Genomic DNA, 18,962 nt, shown 5'->3' with positions numbered 1-18,962 from the left:
AGGGCATTTTTACTGAAACAGGCCTGCATAAGCCTTTTGTTGGCTTGTGTGATCGTACCTCCTTGCTCCTGATACGCATCGTGATTAAAATGCTTTGCTTAAATAGTGATCCCTAAGCAAGAGGACAAGAAAAAGGACTTTCAATAAATAGAAGTGAAGAACAAAATAGGAGAGCATGTGCCGTCGAGTTGTATATTTGCTTTCTTCGCTTTTGCTATTACTTTAGATGTATTATACATTGCAAATTGGAGTCGGCACGAGGTGAGAGAAACAAGCCACAGAAATATTTTTGTTCAGTTAGCTGACACTCGGAGGCCCTAAAATAGCTGGCTGTCGATCTCGAGAGCAGAAGTGAGCGCGAAATGCACTGCACAGAAGGCGTATTGCATTCAAGGACATCTTTTAGACTGTGTTAACAACAATCGAGTCTTAAGAGAGCGCCATCAGGCGATGTTTTAATCTTGACAACGCGCTGGGTTCCCTGGGGCGCTTTTGGCGTGTGGCGACCCGCTCGATCTGAGCCATCTACTTTCCTATAGGAACAGGTGGCGCCCACACATGCCACACAGTCTACTGGACCATCTGCCTCGCACAGCTCTTCCACGGTGCCATTTTCCCCTTTCCTTCTTCCATTCCCTGCTCCCTCCCTCCCTTCTCAGTGTAGTGGCGCTGCCCAGTGAGAAGTCTGAAGTGTACGTATTATCCTTTTCATTTTTCATAATCAATTTTTTCTGGTTCAAAGCGCTGTGTAGAAAAATTTGGATGACTGTGTAACCAGGAAGCAGCACGAGAGACTAGCATTTAATTACGCAGCGCGAATGCCTGTGGTGATGGCGGAGTGGTCTAACCGATCCGACAGCCAAGATGCTTTGCTTTTGCAGGCGGTGGTTTTAGTCCCGGTTGGGGCTGATGATTACTTTTTGTTGGATGTCGTTCGCCAGAAAATTGTCGGATGCTTTCTGACAAGTTTCGCTTTATATTCGGATTTCGATTTGTTCACCAGCTCAGGTTGATATTCGGGCCGAGGGTCGCATCAACTTCCGGACGTTTTTCGCTTCAATTTCTCGAGAATGCGGGTTAAATGCATTTCAGGTTAATACTTAGGCGGCGGAAATACGGCGAACGTTACAGCAGTAGGAAACAACGGAACAAACGCTGCGTGTCTCCAGACCATTTCTATACAGTTATGCTGCGTTGTTCTACCACATGGTAGCGCCAGTTCCCGTACGCTATCCGCTGCGTTCCCGCCGCACGACCCGTAACGATAAACAGAAATGACGAGAGGCACGGCACTGAGACCAACACACGTGGTATTAAACCTTCTTTTTCCTCTTCAGTTAACGGCTGGCGTGCTTCAAGCAGTGTCGTTATGAGATTCATTTCTGGAAGATGTGTATCATCGGGGGCCTGTGGTATGGAAAAACGAAGGCGCCAAATATTCGTTGATAATGAGAAGTCGCTTTTCGTACTGAGGACAGCACATATTGGCGGAGATTTTACGAAGATCGAGGCGTCTATAGCGACAAAAATAATACAAATGACTAGATTTTTCACAGTGGTAGCAGCGGAGAAGTTTATCAGGTGGACGCCACCGGCTGCACTTTCTCGGACTGGAAGGCTGAGCCTTGTGACTCGAGTTTGGCGTCAGGACGGTGTGAAGAACAATCGCATCATGTGCCTTGAACTGTTTTTGTAGAGTACGTAGTGGCAGCTCTGATATCCCCTCTGCCTGATCTAGCTCTGCCGGAAGACGTCACTCACGCACGTACCTTGGGGCTCCGCTTCTGACGTAAAAATCTTTGAGTTCCTTCAGAACAATACCTTGGATGGCGTCTACTAGTGAGTGTGCGTGGTCGTATTGGAAAGGGGGCGTTGTTAGAGTTGGCAACCTTCCGCAGCATTTCATTACTGTGCAAGCAAAGCACAAGGCTTGTGTCCACTGAAAACCAGCGGGTAGCCGGCGGCACCGGGTATCGAACCCAGGACCACATGCACACGAGGCAGATGCTATGACCACTAAGCCACGCTAGGGACATTAGCGTGGGCTGCTCTTTGGGGCCTGCCGCAGAATTTGTGGTTTGCCCTCCACCTCCACCAGATATCAGGGGAGTGTTCCAACGATCGGAGGAACAAGGAATACAACGCGCTTGAAAAGCTGACTGGTGCTCACAAACGGTAAAATAAATCGTCGGCGCCATTGCAACCCACGCTGAATTAGTTGGCAAAAACAACCCCAATGCCGCGTGTCTCCACGCTATATATATCTCATAAAACTCCGCGTTACCGCGCGACACGGCAGGTGCTTTGCGCTCGGTGTACAATACATATGAAAAAATTTTGAAATCATATTATTGTTCATAAAAATCTTTATGCACGCATGCATAAACATAATAAAGTAGAGTATAAGCAAAAACAATTGAGGCTTGAGTTAGTGTGCAGGGCAGTTATTGGTACACGTTAAACACATCACCATAATTAAAAAAATATAGAAATCAAATTCCAAGGCCAAACAAAAATTGTAAGTAAAGTATAGTATGTAATCGATGCTACAGAATATATCGAGCAGGTAAGACCTCAACGCATATATCGTCTGTACAGAAAATAGAGGTTCAGACATTAATTAATGATAGTAGGAGCATAAAAATGGCTATGAAAATGGCCATAGCAGGTATACAACCTCGGTAGAGAAAATGATTTGATATGGGTTTTTGAAAGCACTGCTGCATGTGAAACAAAAAGTTGGTGGACCGGAAGAAGGACATTCCAACAGTTTGAGAAACTAAGTTCAAATGTACGCGTCTGAACTACAGAGAATCGACTAGTATATGGAGTAATAAGGGTGGTAGAGGCTTGATCTACTTGAAAACTGAGTTATCAGAACGCCTAGTCAGGAAACAGAGGTAGCAGACCGTAATTCTACATCTTCGTTTGCTGTGCGCAAAGGCATGCAAACAACTTTCCGTGCTGAACAAGATGCAGAAAAGGCGTTTTGTACATGCAGTTAGGTGATTAGAATGTTTTTTATATAAACAATTGAAGTGGCTATTTCGAGCCATACCCTGATGAAATATCACACCATATATTTACCCTTGGCTAAAAAAAGAATGGACAAAATTAGTAATAGTGGCAACCAGATGCCCGAAGAAGAAACGGTGGAAAAATGTCAAGTTATGCATACAGTCTTTAGTGCGCTAGCACTTATAGAGGCCATTCCCGGCATTTGGCGTTTGTGTGACTCTCTCTTTGTCTGTTTGACTGAAGACATTTTTGTGGCAGGCTGCTTAACTCGGGAAGAGCCAACTGATTCGCAACCCAAGTCCCACCTGTGGAAGCACGTGCCAAAGAAGGGAAGCTGCGCATCTCTTGAACGCTGCACCATTGCGGCAGCTGGGATAGAAGACTCCCAGGGATCAATGAATAGAGAGAGTGACCAATTCCGCATACATGGACATTAACATATGATCGCTACTGCCATCGTGAGCACTGGAGCTGAACTCCGGAACCGAAATAAACACCGAACGGCTAGCCCATCTAATTCACATTCGGCCTAGCTACGTAAATCGACTATCATTCTTATTTAGTTTTTGATAGCGTGCTGCAAACAGATTAGTCTAGTTTTTTTTGCTGACTGATAAAGATTAAGTTCTTGCAGTACCTGGTCCATCAAAGATGCAGCATCAGCTTGTAACGACTCCATGGCACTATTTCAAGAGGAATGAGTGGAGGGAAGAACTTTATTGTCTGCAAAGTAAAGGACCTCTGAAAGTGGCTGTCAATAAAGTTGCGTTGAGCCTAGCATGTTAAAGGATGCCGCTTCGCTTATCTCCTCCAGCAACAATTCTTTTAGATGCATTTTGTGGAAGCTGAGTAATCTGTAGTGAGATTTTGAATTTACCCGTATTTACGTCCTTCCCTCTCCTCTAGTCCCTTTTTCACGCTCAAATGTTGCCGCTCCTCCGCCGGCCCCACCCACTCGGTCCCTCCGCCAGCTGCAGACGGGCGCGAGAAATCCGTTGGGGGCAGATCTCCCTTACCCGCCTGAGTGGCCGCAGCCATGGTGATGTGTGACGTCTGAAGGAGTTGGCGCGGCAAAACATTGAGGGCCCTCCGGTGCTGATGTCACTGGCATATGGGAAAAATTTATGTGGAAAAAATTATGCGGGAAAAGTTTTATCGGTAAAGATAGTGGTTGCTGCCTCGGCGCTTTGCTTCCAATAATGTACATTTGTTGTCGCTACTTGCGCTCAGCTTCTCTGAAAAAAATTTGAGAACGGAAAAAAGAGCTCCTCTATCTTGCGTTGTCACTAGCGTAATATTGCACTTCTCCTTGCGCATGACTCGAAGGCAGCGTTGTAATCGGTGGCGCGTTTCTTTGGACGATGCTGGATATTCGACATAGAATGCGTTGAGCCGGTAACCTTTTTCGCATGTTGGGGGCTCAGAACCATCTCTTTCCAAAATTAGTGTGTGCGTCCACACAAGGAATCTTCCAGTTCAGGAATAAATACGATAGTAACGTAAACGGGACGCTAGCCTGAGTTGAAGATGTGACGTATGGAGTACGGGTTCACAAAAGCTCCTCGTGTTTCATTATTTTACTGTGCTTTCATTATATATTTAGAACATTATGAATGAGTAAAGCTTGACGTCTAGAATACGAGTTCACAAAAGCCACTCGTATTTAATTATTTCTGCATGTTTTCATTATTTAGGACATTTTGACCAAGTAAAGCTTAAAAGTGGATTCCTAAATTTTATTTTAAACCGTTGCCAATGATTCCGATAGGGCGTGAATTTTTTTTCACGGATCGCGCCGGCTTATAATACGCTGCGAAGGGAAAAACGAAAGCACTCTCACAACGCGTAGCATGCTTCAAAATTTGTAACTTGTCTTTAAGCGCACCAGAGGAAGAGCAGGTAGTGTTGAAAAGTGCTATGAAATAACGCTCGAAAAAATTCAAGAATCTTGCCAGACTGTTGTAGGAAAAACGTGCTCCAAATGTTAATTTCAAAAAACTATAAAGTAAATACTTTTGTTGCGGCTGCGAATAGCATTGAAAGTGATATTTAGGCTCGATTACATGACACTTCATAAAGAACACGTCCCACTCTCGGTAAAAGAACAAGGTATCGCCTGTCTTTTTGAGTGTTGTTGTCACAATTTGAATTCCTTCCTGTGAAATGAAGTACGACATGGCACCGAGTGGCGCAAGCTATATTTACGAGCTAATGAAAACATTTTACGGAGCATTCTGTTGCCATTCAATGGGAGCTGAGGGATTGTTTCTTCATGTACTGCTAGACTGTAATCCAAATAAATCTGGGGAATTTTGTGAAGGTTTGAACTTCGCTTCAAGAGTAAACGCGCTCCTAGGATAAAGCTGCGTGACAAAAGCTAGTTTTTCTTCACTCTAAGAGGGCGCCTATAGGGGTGAATGCCGGACTTCGAAAATGTTTACTAGCTTCTTTATTTGATTGTAGTGTACCAAGTATGTGGCTGCCATCTGTTGCGTTTTAGTGGCCCCAATTTTTTATGGCAGGCGATGGAATCGTGCGACCTGAAGGCGTCTCGGCTGGCCCTCAGAGCTCCCTCCAGTGATACTACTTCACAAACAAGCATGCCACCGGCTGTGGTGCAAGACGTTTGCTGGGCGATCCCAGTCGTGGCTGCATGCTCAGCGTTTTTCGCCATGCTCACCGCTTCCAGCAGTGGTGTCCTCTATGTCCTGTACATGAACGAGTTTGGTATCAGCCACGAACAGGCGGCTTGGCCACAGTCCGTGCTTACGGCTGCTCTGAATTGTGTGGGTGAGTTGTGATGTTCTCATAGGATGGGTCCTGTGCTGCTGGAGAAAATTTTTGATTAGCAGGACGGAACTTCAGGGGAATGTGGTAGTAGCTAGAGTTTTAGTTTACTGAACAATGCCTCTTTTGCGGAAGAATGTGCACCTCCCTCTATATTGCTATTTAACGATGTGAGGGTACCTAAATAACAGTTGCTGCATAATTACATGTGAGAGCCATATTTTTTTCACTTTACTAACTAGTTTCTCTGTTGGCACATATTAAAACTTGTTTTCAATTTGAGAACAAGAAATTTTAAGGGGACGCTCGCTGTATCGTTTGAATCGTTTGGCAGCCAAACGTTCCTTATATCTGAGGTAAATACATTAAAGGATGTTTTATCTAAAGTAAAAAAATTATTTTCGTGTTTAAGAAACACGAAATTTGTTATATTCGAGGTGGCATGCTAAGGTTCGTTATAAATGTTTGGCTGCATGGAGGACTGAGTGTTATAAATAGGCAACGGACTATATCGACTGAGACAACAGTAAACAGTGTTTTAGATGATGCTATACAACTTGATAAAGGGCTATAGTTTACTACTGAACTACCAGATGATGGCCTGCTTGAGTTCTTAGTTTTACATTAAAAGTTTTTAGTTGGGGACATTGGGTGGGCTTATTCCCCTCGTGCGCTATAGGGTCTGTTGCCATAAAATTCTGTCCACTCAAAGGTTGTGAGAAGAGGCACCGCAACCCTCTGCTTGGAGTCTTCGCTCTGGAATTCGTCGGTGCATGAGCTGCAAGCTAGCTTAAGTAATCAATTGAACAGACTTGCTAAAGCCGGCTTCCCGGAGTTGCTCTGGTTACCTGCGGTGGAAACGCTTCTGAAGATGGCGAAGGCCAAAGTAAGCACGAATGAACCGGCTGGAAATGAGAGCCCTGTAGTGGTACCTTATATCTGAAAAGTCACTCACGGCCTGAGCAAAGTGGCAGACCGGTTTAATGTACCGGTGGTTTTCTCTGCCCTTCGCAAGCTTTTCTAACTAAGCTGTAGCATAACTTCGCGAAAGCCAAAAGAGACATCGGCAGCGCTTCGTAAATTGCGCCACTAAAGACGTCTTTGAAATTCCGCTCTCCTGCGGAAAATCCTATATTGGAAAGGCGTGACGTTGGGTGAATGAGATACTTAGAGAACATGCAAAAAATATTGAAAATAATGAGAGTAGGAGACTTCACGAACACTAAGACCTTCATCAGTTGTACACCACGGTTCCGCGATGTGAGGATTTTGGCTAGAGGCAGAGAGAAAACGGAAAAATGAAAATTGTTTTTTTCGGGGAAGGAAATGGCGCAGTGCCTGTCTCACATATCGGCGGACACCTGAACCGCGCCGTAAGGAAAGGGATAAAGGAGGGAGTGAAAGAAGAAAGGAAGAGAGCGGCGCCGTAGTGAAGGGCTCCGGAATAACCTGGGGTTCTTTAACGTGCACTAAAATCGCAATGTACTCCGACGTCTTAGCGTTTCGCCTCTATCGAAATGCAGCCGCCGTGGTCGGGTTCGAACCCGGGAACTCTGGATCAATCAATCAAATCAAATCTTTATTTACATCATCCAGATGTTAGGGGCGCAGACAAAAAGCTCTCACTGGAGCTTGATTGCGCGCCTGCGCCCCCGTACAAGGTTACAAGGTTTGTTTGATTACATATATTGGCAGCAGCTAACATAACAATTGCGTTTGAGGAAAAATAAGCGAGACACAACTGACTCGGAAAAATAAAAAAAGAGATAAAAACAGACAAAAGCAGGAAAAGAAATAAGATGCAAAAATACTGGTTTGTTAGACTAACAGAAAGCATTTAGCAATAATGGTAAGAGGTAGCTGAGCATTTGACGTCCATAGTTAGTTCGTATTTGGGGAATGAACCATTTATCGCGATTTCTTATGGCATAAGTGTGTTCTCTAGGTGTTAGTTGAGACAAAGTTTCAAGAAAATTACGATAGGTATTACTTCTCCTATATCGTTTTATTAAGTTGACATTATATAGCTCGTGTATTGGAGTTATGTGGAAGGCATTAAAAAGGGGTTTTGTCGTAACGTCGCGGTGGATGCTTGCAATGCTTCTTATGGCTCGTTTTTGGATTACATTTAACCTGTTTAAGTTTGAGAGTGTAGTAGTTCCCCATACCATGAAACCGTGGTTTAAAACGGAAGCAAACATGGAATTATAAAGAATTAGTTTCACTTTTTGTGGCAAAAAATAGCGTAGTTTACTTAACACACCAGTTATTTTTCACAGCTTTTCCGCTGTTTTATCGACATGTGTTGACCACGATAAGTGCTTCTCAAAATATACTCCAAGGCTTTTTACGACGGAGACAACTTCTAAAGGCACAGACCCAATCCGAAGTGAAATGTCGCTATCGCACACTATTTTATTTCTTGGCCTAAAAAGCACGACTTTTGTTTTATTTATGTTTATAGATAGTGAGTTGACGATCGACCAATGATTTAAAAGATGTAAACACGTGTTTGCTTGTTCAGTCAGATTTTGTATATTGCTAGAGTTGAAAAATAAACTGGTATCATCAGCATATATTATAAATGTTGGGCGTGGGTCAATGAGAACGATGTCATTAATGTAGATGATAAAAAGTAGAGGCCCCAATATGCTTCCTTGCGGGACACCTGCTAAAACTGATTTCGGGTCGGATAATTTATTGTTAATTACTACTTGTTGTACTCGCGCAGATAAATAAGAGTTCAATATGTTATGAAAAACGCCACGGAAGCCATAGAACTCAAGTTTAGCAAGCATTGTCTGATGACTAATAGAATCAAATGCCTTTGAGTAATCTACAAATACACCGAGAGCCGAGCGCCCTAACCACTGGAAACCGCGGCGGGTGACAGCAAACGGCTTTTGCATCAAAAAAAGCGGGTTCGACCTGTCTCAGTGACACTTAAATTTTTCGTTCTGAGGCCGAGCGGAAACGTTTTTCACGGCCAGTCTGAAAGATTGGTGCTGGTTTTCTTGTTGCCTTGCACGCGTGCGCATCAGCAGGGATGGTTATATACGTCTACTGCGTTCACCTGTTTAAACTGTTGTAGTAAGTGCATAAATATTTCTAGTTTCACAGGAAGGATAAACAATTACCCTAAATTATATAACGTAAACGCAAGGGCTGCTTCCGCCAGTTTTTTTCATGGTTACTGCCGCTTTCTCATTAATTTTCATGCGCTATGCCACGTGTAGACATTAAGTTTTGGATAATGCGACGTGAACGAGGGGCTGATAGTTTGGGCTTTTACTTTCTTAATAAAGGCTGTTATATTCTGCCATTCGCTTAACATTCACTCGTATATTCAGCATAGTATCGTTCATGAAAATCAAGTAACCAATGTGACCCCAGTACAGATTCCTGTGATTTGCCAGACTGAACTGATGCACCACTTTGAGTTATGGCGCCTCCAAATGTACTCTATTGCTGATCAGACAGGTATGGCGCTATGTGACCAATCAATGTCCAGTTCTTTAAAATGACTAACTATTATGTAAGCAACTTGTGGGATACAAGGTCGGAAGCTTTTTCTAAACTATATTATATGATGTGAATCTGTCCTAGTTCATCTAACGCCGCGGTGATATCATGAATACTTTCTAGTGAGTGCATATTCGTGGATAATTGTATGCAGAAGCCGGGTTGTCTGTATTCACTTATGCTGTGTTTCTAAGAAAAAGAGATGAACTCTAATAACCTTAACTTTAAAGATGTCTCTCTGGAGGAAAAGCAACTCAACGCAGAAGGAAAAAGAGAAGAAGGTCAATACTGCAAAATCTGAAGCAAAGTAGAGAAAGCTAGATAATGCAGGCATGAAAGCAGCACAGCGTTAATGAATTCCTATTTTTTAATAGCATTCACAATTGTAAGGAGTCCTTACATGCTTAGGAGTGAATACTGGTTTTCACGAGGGTGGCGCTGTGAAGCCAAGAAGTCACTTTCTTTGCGCAGGCTTACTGGTGGCATTTCTTCAGCCTAAGATGTCCGTCTACCACATGGGTCTTCTAGGAGCTCTTCTCGCTTGTGTCGGCTTAGTCGCGTCGTCCTTTGCTCCAGACATCACGTGGATGGCAGTACTTTTAGGTGGCGTATACGGTAAGCGGCAGAGCAAATATATGGAAATAGATATCTCAAATATTATATCAAAGAGGCTTAAAAGCTACGAACACTGCCTCAGTTATTTTGTCTTTTAGCAAAAGTTACCATTCACTGTGTCATATAACACAACATCAAATGAGCGGCTGAAAGTCTGGAATAAATAAGCGCAGGATAAATGATGTGTCCGTCGTGCCCGTCGTTTTGGGAACATTTTACGTCTCTGAATTGCGTATTTATTTTTTCTGTGAAGTACCGAAGAGTGAATACCTCTCATAGCTTATGGAGCAGCCAGAGCGTTTTCATATAACGCATTTTTTATCTGAATCATTCTTTTGAAGCAGACATACATTTGTAAGCTATGCTTATCGTGAAGGGCAGATAAAAACACTTTAGCCGGTCGATCCATATGCACGCACTGTTCACACCACAAAGTTTCTAATAAAATACGCTCTTGATAGAAATGCCTAAGAAATATTGGATGATATATCCCGCAGAGCAAGTTCCCACTGAAGAGTAAATGAACCTGTAATATTCTTTTTCAGTAAACTCATGCAGGTTCATTTTTACTGTTCACAGGTGCAGGATCAGGGATGATTGTGATTTCCTTCACCATGTATACTCTGGTCTACTTTGACACATACTGCGCAACAGCAACCGCCTTCAAGTATGCCGGGTGGGCTGCTTCAGGCGTCGTCGGGCCGAACTTACATGCCTACGTGGCCGAACGCTACGGTTTCAAGCGTTCCCTGCTTCTGGTCGGTGCTGTAACGGCGCATGCTGTACCTCTCGCAATGTTACTTAACACACCGCGCCCAGTGAAACTTTGGTTTTCTTGGAGCAGGAAGTCCCCTACAGCAGTGGCAGACGATACAACGTTTTCAAAGGAAAGTAACTGCTTGAGTACCAGTCCGTCTTCTCCGTGTCCGTTGCGTAATCAGGCCACAGACGCAAAATGCGGCACGGATCGAAAACCAATGCCACACGCAGCGACATGCGGTAATCATAAAACCGTACCTCTTGAGTCGGATGAGTTCTGCAGAGTAAATACTTCGGGCTTAGAAGCTCATGAACAAAATGCGTCTGATACCCACGGGACAGAAATACCGCGTTCCTCTGACGGATACCCACAAGCGCCGTGCAGTGGCGATCATCGCTTACGGAAGCATCTCATGGTTAAGGCACCCAACTTCTTGAAGCATTGCTTTACTCTGCTTCGTTCCGCAAACTTCTATGCACTTTTCGTGAGCTTCTTAGCAATGGAATACGCAGTCACCATGCATGAGACGACAATTGTTGCATACGGGATCGACAAAAAGGCGGGCACAGTGAAGGAATGCAACCAGTTACAGACTTTCACCGCTATGGGCCAGCTGGTGGGTCGCCTGGTGGTGCCATTCATCTCCGACAAGATTCCTTTCAGCAGATGCCCCTTGACAGCCATAAGCCTCACTCTTTTAGCGGCCGGCCTTGTTGTCATTTCTTTTGCCAATCAGTTTGTCGTTCTCGCGGCACTCACTACAACGGTGGGTGTTTGTGAAGGATTCTTGCTCTGCATCAGGGGAGTGCTGTACGGCGACTACGTCGGCGTAGCAAGCTTTGGCCTCGCCTCAGGTTTGCAGGGACTGTGCGAGGTCCCAGCGTTCATGGGCATCCCTGCGGTTATCGGTAAGAGGCATCTCTATGAACTGCAGAACACGTTCACTTAAGAGGTTCTATGCCTTCATCAGCGAAATATACACAGATTGTATTAAGATTGTGGCGCTGACAATCGTTTTGCCTGAGTACCCACCTATCTAAAATAATTTTGGGCGAAAGCAATGCATGGTAGGTTTGTAAATTGCTAGTGTAGTTAGTAAACAATCATTCTTCCTGGATATGATTCCCAATTTGATTTACCCCCTGATTTTCGTGAAGATGGTAAGGAGTAAGCCGGTTGAGAAACGCCAGATATTATGACAATAATATTGGTAACTGCTATTATAATCTTAATATGGTAGTGTCATTTGGGGGCGAAGCATCTGTCCCTCATCCCATACTAAGAGCCCTTCGCAGATGTGTTGCATGCGTGCTCATCCTGCTTGTGCTCCTTCCACCCTTTCTAACGTGGCAGGTGCGCACCAACATCTGTCAAAAATAATTAGTTTTTGTGGAAAGGAAATTGCGCAGTATCTGTCTCATATATCGGCGGACACCCGAACCGCGCCGTGAGGGAGGGGATAAAGGAGGGAGCGAAAGAAGAAAGGAAGAAAGAGATGCCGTAGTGGAGGGCTCCGGAATAATTTCGACCACCTGGCGATCTTTAACGTGCACTGACATCGCACAGTACACGGGCGCCTTAGCGTTTTTCCTCCATAAAAACGCCGTCGCCACAGTCGGGTTCGAACCCGGCGGCGTTTATATGGAGGAAACGCCGCCGAGTTCGAACTCGATTGTGGCGGCGGTCTCGAACAGACGCAGTGGATGAAACCGAGTGCACCGCACTCACATTAGAGTTACACTGCGTGATATAGTATAAGAAACGCATTTAGAATAGACTATGCAGGCTTCCCAGCGATGGCGTAGAGGCAGAGTATCAACTTTGCGTGAGATAGGATAAGGGTTCGAATACCAGCGCTACAATGTTCTTCGGCAGATGAAAAAAAATCTCGGCGAGTCGATGGAAATGCATAACCAGACTAGATGTGCGGCTTGATCTCAGTGATCGAAACGGACAATGCCCTCCCTCCTCAGGACAGGATCCCTGGTGTAGTAGTGGGAACATTTCATTTCAGTTTCAATTTATTTGCGCCTATATTTCTGTGTACAGAAAGCAAAAGGGTGAGGGAAAACAGGTACTGTGTACCTGACTGGGTCCCTAAACCCTTAGATTGTTCGGAAACAGTGCAACTTTTCTGAACAAAAAACACAAACCTCGAACCTGAAGAATTCAAATGCAGCAACTAAAAATACAGCACTAAAAGAATATTGCATACAGAATTAATAAAGAAGCCTTACAACAAACACATAATACTTCAAAGAAAACAGTACTAGAACTAATCAACAAAGCAGACATAATTCACCATGTAAAACAACACAACAGGTATTTCACGAAAAGGGATCACGTATTAAAGAAATTACAAAGGCAGCAGTTTAACGTAGGCAGAAAGGTACCTTTTTGCTCTAACCATGTTTTAACAGGCAGTGTCTCGGTGTGCGGCTTCTTGTAAATGTCTTTGTACAGGGCGAGATGACCATTTTACTTACTCTATTGAGTACGTTCCGTCGTGTGTCACTGCCGCTCCCTCGCGCTTTAGATTGCATGACGTCATCTTCATCAAATTCCAACCGCGTGCAATGGATCAAGAACATACTGTTATCGCAGTGTGCGCTTAAGGTGCGTTAAGCAGTCCGAAAATAAAATTTTATTGCGTGCTACCACTAAAGTCCCCAATTACTGATTTCGCCGATCTTCGCCTGAAGCCTCCCCCTGGAACCCTAGCCGCTAACCGAAAGTGAAATAAAACGCGATGTGCTAACGCACATACTTATCATTTGGCCAAGTGAGCTACCTCGTCTGTAATTTTTTTTTGTTCTGGCTACTGCAAGCTTCCTTAGCGACGATTAATTGGGCTTTCAGTCCAAAGGGAAATGAGTGGTACAACGAGTAAGAATGAGTACGAGAAGGGCTGACACGTGTAACATTAATACAGCACACAGAAATTATTAAATTTAACTACAGTAAAATCAATGAACAAAAGAGCAAAAGTTTCATACATTGAAAAAACGTGCACATCAAGGCCTAACACGTACATCACGTACGAAAATGTGATAAAAACAATTTAACTTCAGAATGGGATTTAGATAATAGATTAAAGGATGCTTCGTCAAGCCGATTTAGTAAAGAAGAGAGGGTGTAGTATAAAGATTGCTTAAAATAGCTTGCCATTGGGCAGCGCACGTTCCATGTTTCACCGTATCGAGTATGACGAATGGACTCATTCTTTTTCAGCTTGACAAGTTGCACAAGGCAGTTATTATTAGATTTCACAAAAGACTTGTAGCACTGGAATAATCTATGATCATACCTTTCAAAAATAGGAGCAATGTCATAGCGCGAAAATAAGTATGAGAATAACGGTACGGAACATTGGCTATATATTGTAAGGCTCTTTTCTGGAGGAAGTGCAGATTTGTGAAACATGTGACACCGGTTGTGCACCAAACAAGGATAAAGTACTGCAGTAAAAAGACACTATTGAATTATGCAGCACTATTTTAAGTTTTTCCGGTAGAATACAATTTAATCTAGATATGACACCAACAGCTGATGCTGCTTTAGAACAAAGATACTCTGTGTTTATTCCATCTTAAGTGCATTGAGAAGGTAAAACCAAAGATTTTTGCCGAGTCAAGTATTTCCAAGATGTATTTGTCCAGGCATATATTCGGTAGCTGAGAAATGCTTTTTCTCTTAGGGAAATGTAATACTATCTTTATTTTATTTGCATTTATGTTCAGGGATTTAGCGTTAACCCAAGCCTTGCGTTATTATCGGCCAAAGCTTTGTTAGCGTCATATTCAATGTCAGTTTCGGAACTACCGGTGATGAAGACACACGTATCATCCACTTATAATAAAAAATATACGTTGGTGGTGTAGAATACAATGTCATTTATAATATATGGGGAAAAAAAGCAGCCGTAGTTTGCATCCTTGCGGGAGCTCAGAGCTAAGAGTTAGTATAGATGATTTAGATTGATTTAGTTGTGTGTACTGCGTCCAATGCTGCAGGTACGATTCAAGAAGAGCATACGCTATTCCGCCAAAACCGTATTTATGAAGTTTGCAAAGGAGAATATTGTGATTTACGGAATCAAATGTCTTGGAAAAGTCAATACATATACCCATTGCCAGAGTTTTGTTAGCAAAAGACTGAATGGTTATTTTTTTTCCGATAAGAGAGCTGTTTATGTAGACCGATGTCGTCTGAATCCGTGCTGAAAGCCATGTTATAATTTATGTTGATGTAGATAGGATGTCATCCTGAGATGTGTTAACTTCTGTATGCCTTTTGAGAATGCAGGTAGGATTGTAATTGGTCGGAAGTTCTGTAAGACATTTCTTTCACCATTTATGAATACTGGTATCACTCGGGCTTCCTTCATTGTTTTTTTGGAGACCACCACTAGAGAGTATTAGATTCTAGATATGTGCTAGAACAGGGCAAATTAGGTCGAGCACATCCTTCACAGGGACGATTTGTAATCGTTGGTGTCTTTGGATTTCCCGTTTTTAATGTCATTGATGCATGAGAAAACTTCTGCCCAGTCTGTTGGGGCAAGAAAAATTTAACTAGGAGTGCTGTTACAGAACATATATGCTTCCATGTATGAACTCATGTTGCTTGTGAGCACGGTGCTGTCGCAATTCTCGCGGGTTCGATCCCGGCCGCGGCGGTCGAATTTCGATGGAGGCGAAATTCTGGAGGCCCGTGTGCTGTGCGATGTCAGTGCACGTTAAAGATCCCCAGGTGATCGAAACTTCCGGAGCCCTTCACTACGGCGTCTCTCATAGCCTGAGTTGCTTTGGAACGTTAAACCCGTATAAACTAAACTAAACTGTCGCAATTCTGCTGAACAAAATGTCTGCTGAATGCATCCGCTAATGCTCAACCGGTGAGGTGTTCGCCAGCATGCTCTGTAACATCAGGAAATGATCCGTTCACATTAGGGTGCAAAAGCAAGTTTAGCTTCCTCCAGATTACATCTGACCTGCGCATATTTTCATTGCAAAAAAGTTTAGGTAGTACATATCTTCGATTTTTTTTACCATTGACGTAAGTTTTTTGCGCTATGATTTGAATTCGGTAAATACTGCTGAATCCTTCGTTTTTATGAACTGGGCGTATAGGGCATTTTTGTGGGGAATTATTTTAAGCATCTTATAAGTCAACCACGATTTGCGTGCCTTGCGTGGCTTCTTTACTAATTTGAAAGGAAAATTTAAGTGATATATGCGAATTAAAACTTCAATAAAATTGTTGTAGGCTACATCTGCGTGGCTAGACTGATAAACCATAGCCCATGTTTGTAGACTGAACCACCGCACAACGTTTCAAGATCTGGTGGTGTTATTATTTGAATATAATTTTTATGGCGAAGAAAGCGAAGAATGTTCGCTTAAGAAAGACGGTAGACGCTGACATATGTTGCCTTCAAAGCAAATTTTTCTTGTGGAATGGTGTTCAATAAACATTGCATTGGTTCTGACCTTTCATCCTCAATTTTCCAAATTTATTCCCTGCGCAGTAGTTATCGTTATATTTTTTGATCAATCAAGTGTCCTATAACTGACTTCACTTGTACATGTTGATGGTACCCACACTTGTCAGCGAACCGCCAACGGTACAACGCAGCAACTTGGTTGGCCACCTATCGGAATAGAGAATGTTTCTAAGAATGGGTAAATGCACACTTAATACCTCCGATTATGGTTTCTTTTAAACACACATATATGGCAGCTCAGCGGGATGGGTTTCCCATGCAATAAAAGAATAATAAAGCACATTCTGGTTGCCCATGGGGCGCAGTGCATTAAAGCACTGCTTTCGAAAGAAAAAGATAGCGGTTCAAATTATATTTTTACTTGGACACCTTTAATGGTATCTTTCTTTTCAATATTTACATCCCACAATCTATTTGTGAATATGGTTGGTAGATGTGTTGCGTTTTAAGTCGAATTCTGAGATGCGAGCGAAAATCGTTGTTTAAAGAACCTAATTCAAACCAATTTTGCTCATATTTTTTCTTATTTCAGCAAGCCGTTGCCGGACATAGGAAATAATTTACTATTTTGTCCTCCCGGTGTGTGTTATATTGAAGACATGCAGGTTGTACTGTTAGTGACTTTGGAGCAAACGTGGCCGTTTAAAAATCTTTCAGACCAGACAGGATACAAGACCAGGAGTTTGTTCGCAGTATTGTTAACGGAATGGAAAAAGAGGTGCTCAGTGCATATCATGATAGAAGCTTGCCATAAAAAACAATAAATGGGGAAGAAATGTCTATTTAATTTGTCATTTAACATATCAACGCATTCTCAACACAACGTTCCAAGCGCCTGGAGACAGTGGCAGATATTGTCAAAGAAGCACGAAGTACTAAAGATTTTATGCAACCATGTTTTAATAATTCTTTCATGAACGGCTTCCACAAATTATGATCTCAGGAGTTTGCTAGTGGTCATACCTACGCAGTCCCTTTTTACTTTACTCAGAATTTTCGCCATTGAGAGTAAGCCTTAAACTCAGACTGGGGGGTACTGGCTACTGGGGACATACTCTTATGAAATGGAGGGCACATGTCACATAAATGCGTGCAAGATTCGAATCGCAGGAACTAGAAGTGTCAAGGTGCCTTGGTAAAATGTTGTGAGTGAAAAAAAAAGCGCACGCAGTGATTTTAGGTGCTTGAATGTTACATTACGTCGGTAACTGGTCGTATGCTTTCTATATTTTTCTTGTAACGGAAGGTCTAATTCATAAAGGCTTATTCCATATTCCAGAACAGTGATACATACCAGTTTAGCCGAGTACCGCCTTCTTAACGCATTTATATGTGAATCCAAGCTTGGGCAGACAGTAGATTTGGTCCTATTTTATTTCGTGATGGTTACTGCTAAACGCAATTTCACATCGATACGCATGCGCAGTGAAAGTTCTTTTTCCATCGGCGTCAGTTTGCCAATACTTTCTTTTTACAGGTTTCTTCAGGGACAGATTGGGCACATACGATCAGTTTTACTGGATGTTGGGAGCGTTGAATCTTGTCGCCGCGTCCACAATGTGTTGTATCGCCGTCACCGACTGGAACAGACGAAAAGAGTGGGCCGTCACCAAAGAAAAGAAGAACAATCTGTAACCAAGCACATATAGAATTTTGAAAGATATTAAACAATTTTCGTGAAGATTAAGTCATTGTGTTCACGTTATGCTAGCCCTATTTTACGTGCGTTAAAGGCGGTATATTCGTTTGAGTGGTACTCTGACACCGTCTCGTTGAAGCGACATGTAGCTGGATTGCCTGTTTTCCATGGTTTTCGATTAACGCAAACACATTTCGTCTTCTGCAGGCGAACCATGGTTGCTCATGGTTCATCTAGTGATGTCTTATAAGAGTATTTGTTGCTATGCAGATGCGGAATAATATGAGAAATTCGCCTCTTCTGTAGGGTGTCAAACTGAAAACAGAGCAGCACCCGAAACCAGAAGGAACCCCTTTGTACCGGTTCCGGATCTAGTTCAGTCTCACCTTTAGTACCACATAGCACACTTTTTTTTTTAGAAAAATTTGCAGTTTTGCCATGAAGATTTAGCCACCAAGAGCAACTCTAGAGTGTGCGAAAATTGCACGTTGTACGTGATATAACAAAGGATAGTCTAGATAGGCGTCGAGGAAACAAAGTTCTATTAATTACTTCGTCTGAGCAGGTGGGCTCTTAGCTTGAAAAGAATGCTCGTGCGCAATAAGACAAAGGACAAAACACTTAAGATATTTACAGAACGCAACTTCCAACTGTTTATTTTCTTGTAAAACAGCTACATTTATATAATCCAGGTTTATAACAGACGGCCAGAAAACATCAGGTGCATGCACGAAACAGCAATCATCCACCGAGGGGAACCACAGCTTGGTATTACCGATCTACAGCTGATATCCCCCGAAGCAAATTCAAAACGTGTTTGAAAACAACTCAATGGAAGTCATGATTTTGAGTACATTCATATCTTCCAAGTAGGTCTTGATCCGGTTATCTATTGCAACAAGATGACCGAGAGCACAGGTACACAAATGCCATGTTTCTGCAAAGAGAATTTTAGTTTGAAGACTATCGCTTTAGATTTCAAATAGAATTTAAGGAGAGCGATAAAGTTGTCTGTGCTCAGCCCGGCGTAATCCTGGAAGTCAACTTCGTCTATGCTTATGTGCCGATGAATAAAGACGCCTGAGCATGGACGAAGTTGACTTGAAGCTTTCCCT

General features: G+C 42.9%; 1 protein-coding gene across 1 annotated transcript; it reads left to right on the top strand.

Annotated features, from left to right (window-relative positions):
* Positions 1-545: 545 nt before the first annotated feature.
* Positions 546-17,843, top strand: LOC144118852 (monocarboxylate transporter 9-like). The gene is made up of 5 exons (XM_077651642.1): positions 546-692; positions 5,541-5,808; positions 9,799-9,942; positions 10,522-11,610; positions 17,686-17,843. The coding sequence occupies exons 2-5, from the start codon at positions 5,544-5,546 to the stop codon at positions 17,841-17,843; spliced, it is 1,656 nt and encodes a 551-aa protein (XP_077507768.1). The 5' UTR covers positions 546-692; positions 5,541-5,543.
* The last annotated feature ends 1,119 nt before the right edge of the window (positions 17,844-18,962 follow it).

Source organism: Amblyomma americanum, chromosome 2 (assembly GCF_052857255.1).
Source record: "Amblyomma americanum isolate KBUSLIRL-KWMA chromosome 2, ASM5285725v1, whole genome shotgun sequence".
In the NCBI taxonomy this organism is placed as follows: Eukaryota; Metazoa; Arthropoda; class Arachnida; order Ixodida; family Ixodidae; genus Amblyomma; species Amblyomma americanum.
The sequence above is the reverse complement of the archived record's forward strand: the minus strand, read 5'-3'. Positions and strand labels throughout refer to the sequence as shown.

Bases quoted from the DNA above. Each gene is read 5' to 3' on its own strand.
- LOC144118852 (XM_077651642.1), top strand. From the start codon at position 5,544: ATGGAATCGTGCGACCTGAAGGCGTCTCGGCTGGCCCTCAGAGCTCCC. The intron at 5,809-9,798 runs GTGAGTTGTGAT...TTCTTTGCGCAG, and splicing joins GGCTGCTCTGAATTGTGTGG to GCTTACTGGTGGCATTTCTT. The intron at 11,611-17,685 runs GTAAGAGGCATC...TTCTTTTTACAG, and splicing joins GGGCATCCCTGCGGTTATCG to GTTTCTTCAGGGACAGATTG.